Here is a 7,621-nt window from a genome sequence, read left to right as displayed (position 1 = left end):
CTGCAAAATCACTAGCCACCAGGGAAATACAAATCAAAACCACCACATGATACCACTTCACACCGATTAGGGATTAAGATTAGAAGATTTCTGATCAGAAGGTGTTGGTGAGAATGTGAAAAAAAATGAACCTTCACACGCAGACACTGCTGATGGCACAGCCAAAATGTCTGGCGGTTCCTCCAAAGTTTAAGATTTATTTATTTATTTATTGGAGGGGTGGAGGGGTGGAGGGAGAGAGGATCTCAAGCAGACTCCCGGCTGAGCGTGGAGCCCAGCCCTGGGCTCCATCCCACGACCCTGAGATCATGACCTGAGCCAAAATCAAGAGTCGGATGCTCAACTGACTGAGCCACCCAGGTTCCCCAGTTCCTCCAAAGTTTAAACTTTAAATTACTATATGACTCAGCAATTCCACTCCTCGGTATATGCCCAAAGAAATGAAAACATTTGTCCACATGAAAACTTGTACGTGAATGTTCATAGCACCGTCATTCATAATAGCCCCAAAGTAGAAACAACCCACATGTCTATAAAATGGTAAGTATAGAAACAGACTGTGGTCTATCCATACAATGGAATATTATTCAGCCATAAGGAGATCCTGATACATGCTACATCATGAATAAATCTTGAAAACATTGTTAAGTGAAAGAAGCCAGACACAAAGGCCACACAGTGTATGACTCTATTTATGTGACATGTCCAGAAGAGGCAAATCTATAGAGATAGAAAGTAGATTTGAGGTTGCCAGAGGCAGGAGGGAAGCGGCACAGGGAGTGACTGCTAACAGGTATGGGGTTTCTTCTTGGGTTGATGAAAATGTTTTCAAATTGACTATGGTGATAGCTGTAAAGCTCCGCAAACACACTGAAGGACTATTGAATTGTACACTTTAAGTGAAGTGATGGTATGGCACAGTGAATTGTGTATTGTGAATTTTATCTCAATAAAGCTGTTACCAAAAACAATGTTCCAGATTTGGCCAGTGGGTGCCCCTTGGAGCTGATTCTCTTGTCCATTTGACATGCTCCGATCCATATTTTGAGTGTTTCCTTACTTTCCAGCACAAGATAATCCGGACTTACCTCATGCCCTTTCCTACTCCAGCCTAGGAATCAACCTTTTCCCCAGAAGTCCTGCTTCCTGTTTGGGGGAAATGCAAAACCAAGATCGTATTTCCTTTAATCATCATGACAGCCTTATTAAGTAGGTATTAGCGTATCTTCCTTTTACAAATGAGGCCCAGAGAGACCCAAGTAAATTGTTCAAGGTCACACAGCAGCCCTGTCTTTGAAAGTAGGCAATGTGAATCCAGAGCCCTTGCTCCTCACTCCTCCCCCTACACAGAGAGAGTGTGAAGGTGAAGGTTATTTCTACAGCGAGGTCACTTTTACTTGCTTTATGATATGCACCTTTGAGTGGAAATCAAAGTGTAGAACCCATAAACAGCTTCCTAGGACTTGCACAAGGCAGGGTATGCCCTTGGGAAAAGTCATGTGTCGTGTATCTGGGGGTGTGGGGTTGGGGGGCGTTCACCGTCCAGTGTCCTAGCCCTTCCCCTGCAAGCACATGCTCAAATCCACACACACAAACACCAGTGAAGTGCAGTTCTCATTAATCTCCTTTGCCATCCTCTCCCCCCACACTGTACCCAAATACTGCCCACAGCTAGGTGCCCATTATAAGAGTGAGAATAGCTAAAAGGGGTGAAGATCTATAGATGGAAGGGGATCAGCCTTCGTTGTTCGATGTTGACACCGGGCAATGGGTACATGAAGATTCATGATACTATTCTCTCTTATTTTGTAAATATTTAAAGGTTTCTGTAATAAACAAGTATACAATAATAAATGAGAGGAAAGAGAAATAGCCTGGTGGGGAGCTCTGTGTGAGCGAGGACATATGGCTGCTCTCTCCAGAATCCTCAGGCACTCAGAGAAGACCAGCGGCACATCTGGGAGAGCCTCAGAACCACGGACCCTCGACAGCACCTTCTCCCCTCCAAAGGTGATGGGGACACTCCTCGTGTCCTTGGTCAGCTGCCTCATTGCCATAAGTCAGGCCAGCCTCATCGATCGCGGTGACTTGGTCAGGGTGCTGTACAAGGAGGACTTGGATGGGTTTGAGGGCTACTCCCTCGCTGACTGTGAGTGCTGCTTCTCACACTTCCCCCTCCCCCATTTCTCCTCCTCCTCTGGTCATGCCCTAGGTGGCCATCTTTCTCTCTGTCATTCATCTTTCAAAGCCAAGTTCAAAAAGCAGCCCTCCCCAAGAAGCCCTTCCCAACATTCCATATTCGGTCCACAATTATTAACTGAGCACTTACTATGTACCGGGAACTATTTTCGATGCTGGGGATAGAGACATCAACAAAGCCCCTTCCTCCACAGTGTTCACATTCTAGGGGAAGAGGCAAGCAAGAAGCAAACACACAACTATATATGATAAAGGTTATGCAGAAGAATAAAGCCAGGGCACTGATAGGTAATGTTGTCCTAGAAGGGGAAGTCGAGGAGGTGACATTGAGTAGCACTGGTCACCCAAATGTCTGGGGAAGAGCATTCCAGGCAGAGGGAGCAGGCAGTGCAAAGTCTTCATCCTACTCCGTGGTAGGGATAACTCCCTTTCGCGCAGAATTTGTGCACATCGGTCTTGTGCTATCTTTCTCCTTTTATCTTGTTTTGTGGCTTTTTAAGGTATGTATCTTCATTCTCCTACTATAGGCCCCTTGAAGGCAGCATCTACATTTGACCCAGCTAAATGTCCGGCACTGGGCTTTGCACAGTTCCTGGCACACAGTAGGTGATCATTAAGTGCAGGAAGCATGGATGGACAGATAGGTGATGAGTGGTTGTACTGAGGGGCGGGTGGGTTGGACAAAGGGTAAGGGGAGAAGCACATGGGTGTTTCTAGCCCACTTGCCCCATCCAGCCTCTTAGGCCTTGTTCCTTTCTTCTGCTTCCTGATCTCCCTCTCTCCTCCATCCCCTTCCTCCCTCAGCTCGCCACCCTCTGAAAACCCTCTTCTCCCTGTTCAAAGGGCTGTGTCTGGCTTTTGTGGAAAGCAAATTCAACATATCAAAGGTCAATGAAAATGCAGGCGGCAGCTTTGACTATGGAATCTTCCAGATCAACAGCCACTACTGGTGCAATGATTACCGAAGTCACTCAGAGGACATCTGCCACGAGGACTGTCAAGGTCTGGCCAGGGCCCCAGGGTGGGAGAGGTGAGAGAGAGGACCAGGCTCTACTCACAGGACTTCTCTTCCCACTCAAAGCCTGGGAATATCCCCAGAGAGACAGCCCAAGGAGTCCCTTTCACCCAGCTTTTCATGCAATGGAAATTATTTTGGCGCCCATGTTACAGATGAGGAAACTGAGGCTCATAGAACCAGTGCTGAATGCCAGGCTGGTGGCCCTGAAGGCTCAGCTCTAACCATCAAGTACTAACTTTGGCTAATGATCTGATTAAAGGCCAAGTGCAAATTCCCCACCTCAAAGCCACTCCAGGAGGCTCCATAGGTCCATGACTTGGACCTTCTCCCCCTCCTTCATACTCTGATTAATATCCCTGGACTCTTCACCTGAAGAGCCTCCCTCATCAGGCAAGATTTACCTTGGTCTCTGTGCTGCCTGTTTTGACATTTCCTTTCCCTAGAAATCCTCAAACGTGGGCTGAACCACCATCTACCCTAGTTAGGAAGTATGGTGATAAACAGTCGTCCTGCCCCTCCTGCCCCCACCCCCAACACCCCCGACCGCCATTGTAGGGATGTCTAAATGGGCCTCTGGAAGGGAAGCCTTGCTTAATCTGGAAGTACTCAGCCCCTGGGTGGCGCATGCCAGCGCAGGGACAGCCATGTCTGCCTCAGTCTTTGGGACTGTCCTCTGTGTTCTTACACGTACTCTCTCTTTCTCCCTTTCAGACCTACTGAGCCCCAATCTCCTCTCAACCATCAGCTGTGCAAAAAAGATTGTGTCCGGAGCGGGGGGGATGAAGAACTGGTGAGGAGGACACTGTGGGACTAAGTTAGCGGGCAGAGCCCCAGGAAGGATGTAGTGACAGAGAAAGGCACACTAGGCAAGGACTAGACCCTTTCATAGTCTAGAAAGATGTGGAAAAGTGGCGGGGCTTGGGACTCTGACTTACAATACCTGGGATCTGGGTCTTTCTCTGATGTATTAAAACTCTTTTGGGGGGGGCGCCTGGGTGGCTCAGTCAGTTAAGCGTCTGACTCTTGATTTTGGCTCAGGTCATGATCTCAGGGTCGTGGGATTGAGCCCTGCATCAGGCTACCCGCTCAGTGGGGAGTCTGCTTGGGATTCTCTCTCCCTCTCCCTCTGTTCCTCTCCTCATTCGTTCTTTCTCTCTCTCAAAAATAAATAAATCTTTAAAAAAATTAAAAAAAAGAAAACTCTTTTAGATGCAGTAACAAAGCAACTTGAGCTAAGTGAGGGAGGTGTATCCTGAGGGGACAAGGTGTCTCACTGAGCCTACACGGGTGCGGCTGGACCTCAGGAAGAGAGCAGAAGCAGAGCTGGAAACTGTCCGCGAGCTTCTCCTGGCAAGTTTCTGCTTCCTGGTGCATTTGTTTCACTACTTCCTTCATAGAGCAGCATTCTCTGCTCCACATTCCACAAGACAGACTAAGGCTGCCCCAAGTTGATGGGCTAATGTCCTAAGCAGCCACAGAGACTGCCCAGGCTCAGTCCCAGTCCGAGTGCCCGGGATAAAGAATCCGATTGGTTCAGCTTGGACCCAGTGTCCCTGCTGAGTTCAATCAGCTGGAGGCCTGGGAGGCCTGGGAGCAAGTAAGCTATACCATCGCAGTTGCCACAGGGACCCCTCTCCCTGATTGGCAGCGACATTTTCTTTTTTTTTTTTAAGATTTTATTTATTTATTTGAGAGTGAGAGAGTGAGCGCACAAGCAGGGGGGAGAGGGAGAGAGAAGAAGACTCCCCGCCGAGCAGGGAGTCCGATGCGGGGCTCGGTGTGGGACTCGATCCCAGGACCCTGGGATCATGACCTGAGCCGAAGGCAGACATTTAACCGACTGAGCCACCCAGGCATCCGTGGCAGCAACATTTTCTGTAAAAGGTGTATAGCTCCTCAGCTGAGCAGATAGCCCAAAGCTGTCAGCTTACCAGTGGTGGACATTGGGATGGTTACTTCACTCTTCTGAACTTCAAACCGGATATGTACAGGATGTAGTGACAGAGAAAGGCACACTAGGCAAGGACTAGACCCTTTCTAGTCCTCTCTAGGCTGTCTCTCTAGGCGTCTGTGAGGATGGAGGAGTCAAGTGCCTTGCCTACTCGAGAAATACCAAGCAGAAGGGACACTGATGACTATTAGGGCTGACCCTTTCTGGAGGGAGAGTCAATGGTTGTGCCTGAGATCGACTGATTGATTATTTATTTATCTTTTTATTTATTTAGTAACTCTCAGCCTCGTAAAATGGTGCTCTCCCACTTCAGAGGGAGATAGGATTTGAAAATGTGGAAGCATACTGAATGGGGGAAGCGGACAAACACCAGAGATAAGGAAATTTAAAGGAAGAATCAGAGGGGCCGCAGGGGCACAGACCAGAAAGCTAGGAATGAAGGAGGTTCTGAGCACTGCTCTGCCTAAGAGACTCACTAAGAGTTGGGCCATGTATGTGGAGAAGGAGCTTACTAAGCGGTAAAGCAAGAACCAATCTTTCTCTCCTCAGGGTAGCGTGGAGGTTGCACTGTGCAGGCCGGCCCCTCTCCTGCTGGATGACAGGATGTTTCTTGGGATGAGACGGGGGAAGGGCTGCTGTGGAGTCATTTCAGAGCTCCTCTTCTCACTCGGGAATTCTTCATTTCCTCTTCCTCTTGCCTCCACTTCATGTTATTTTCTTTCCTTCCCATTTACAAATAAAACTGACCAGAGCCCCAGGAATAAATGGTTTTCTCGGGCTTCCTCCTTGCACCCATCTGGGCCCAGACCTCTGGTTCCTGACTGTCATTGCAAACCAAGAGGACCACAATGAAGAAGTTGTTATATTTTGGGAATTATTAAAGCATTCCTTGTGCAAAGAATGTGTTGATTTCTTCATTTTTAATTCCAAATATATTTGAGTACCTAGTCTAGTAGGAGTGTGGTAGGTACTAGAAGAAGGAAAATAAACCATAACTATTGTTCCTGAGGTGTTCATAATCTACCCAGAGACATACACAATTAATGGGTACAATGAGTGGATACATACAATGAATACAATGGATAATGAAATGGGTAATAAAATCTACAATTTTTGGGTTGAAACAGCATCAGGATCCCAGTTATTCCTCCAAAGCCAACTCTTTTCAAAGTAAAAGAGAAAGTTCAGAAGTAGGTAATGGGTGGAGCTAAGGGACTTGTATATTGAGGTGGAGAAAGTGGTGTTGGGGCTGATAGATGGTGCCAGGTGCCAATGATTTGGGTGGTTTCAGAGAATGGGCTAAAATCTAGATGTTAAAAAAAAAAAAGGCATCTCTGTTTGGGATCTGAAGGTGCTGATGTGGAGAAAAACCTGCATAAGGACAATGCAAAACAGAAAAGGGGCCGTTGGAGAAATGTCCTGCACATAGCTACCACCAGTACCGTTTGACTAAACTGTCCCACTTGGGCCACTGATGTCCCTACTTCTGAGCCTTGACTTTTGGATTTCACAGACCACTAAAACGTCAAAAAAGTTAACCCATGTGAAGATTCCTAACTTTTTATTTTATTACCCAAGTAAGAGTATTAATTAAAACAACTATTGTAAAACCATTTTTAACATGAAAAATGAACGTCATGGAGTGCCTGGGTGGCTCAGTTGGTTAAGTGTCTGCCTTGGGCTCAGGTCATGATCTTGGGGGCTCCTGGGATGGAGTTCCCCATCAGGCTCCCTGCTCAGCGGGGAGTCTGCTTCTCCTTCTACCCCTCCCCCCAGCTTGTGCTCTCTCTCTCTCTCTCTTGCTTTCTCAAATAAAATATTTTAAAAGTAAAAAAATAAAAAAGAAATTAAAAATGAAGGTCATATTTGTAGCATAGTAAAATGGAATAGATTTTGTTTTATGAAAAAAAATTTTAAACCCTGATTATATTATCCTTTTCTTGTTTTTCCAAGGACTGGTGAAAACTTCCTAACAGACCAGCACCAGTCTGAAGACCATTGTTTAGAAACCTCAGGAGATGTTTTGTAAGGTCCCTTCTGGCTCAGGCTTCTAGGATTAAAATAAGGATCATTAGGACCTATTTTCCCTCTTAGTGTGTTAGTCCTCAAAATAGCTGACTGGGTGCTTTGAATGGCCCTTTTGCAAGGGCACCATGAACTCCAGTGTTGGTGCCCTACTTGGACTCTTTGATTTTTTCCAAATTTATATCTCCTTCTCACCCTGCCTGCCAAACTCCCACACCCTCTCATCCCAACAAGCACACTTAAACAATTCACCAAAATTACATAGGAAAATCAAGGAACACTTTTTAAGGATTTTGAAACTGGCTGCTATAAAGATATCCGTACCCTAGGATCCTGTAAGCTCACCCTTTGGACTCTACCCTAAAAATACACTTGAATAGAAGCACTAAACACGACTTCGACGTGGTGGGGCTGCTGGAGGGGAAGTA

General features: G+C 46.6%; 1 protein-coding gene across 1 annotated transcript; it reads left to right on the top strand.

Annotated features, from left to right (window-relative positions):
- The first annotated feature begins 2,013 nt into the window (after nt 1-2,013).
- LOC116629428 (lysozyme-like protein 6) lies at nt 2,014-6,030 on the top strand. The gene is made up of 4 exons (XM_032399717.1): nt 2,014-2,149; nt 3,043-3,201; nt 3,929-4,007; nt 5,718-6,030. The coding sequence occupies exons 1-4, from the start codon at nt 2,014-2,016 to the stop codon at nt 5,785-5,787; spliced, it is 444 nt and encodes a 147-aa protein (XP_032255608.1). The 3' UTR covers nt 5,788-6,030.
- Nucleotides 6,031-7,621: the final 1,591 nt, after the last annotated feature.

This window comes from Phoca vitulina, unplaced genomic scaffold (assembly GCF_004348235.1).
Source record: "Phoca vitulina isolate PV1807 unplaced genomic scaffold, GSC_HSeal_1.0 scaffold859, whole genome shotgun sequence".
Classification (NCBI taxonomy): domain Eukaryota; kingdom Metazoa; phylum Chordata; class Mammalia; order Carnivora; family Phocidae; genus Phoca; species Phoca vitulina.
The sequence above is the reverse complement of the archived record's forward strand: the minus strand, read 5'-3'. Positions and strand labels throughout refer to the sequence as shown.

What these genes read in the sequence shown, in the direction of transcription:
- LOC116629428 (XM_032399717.1), top strand. Translation starts at nt 2,014, where the DNA reads ATGGGGACACTCCTCGTGTCCTTGGTCAGCTGCCTCATTGCCATAAGT. An exon ending in GGGCTACTCCCTCGCTGACT is followed by an intron (nt 2,150 to 3,042) that starts GTGAGTGCTGCT and finishes CCCTGTTCAAAG; the next exon opens with GGCTGTGTCTGGCTTTTGTG. An exon ending in GCGGGGGGGATGAAGAACTG is followed by an intron (nt 4,008 to 5,717) that starts GTGAGGAGGACA and finishes TTCTCTCCTCAG; the next exon opens with GGTAGCGTGGAGGTTGCACT.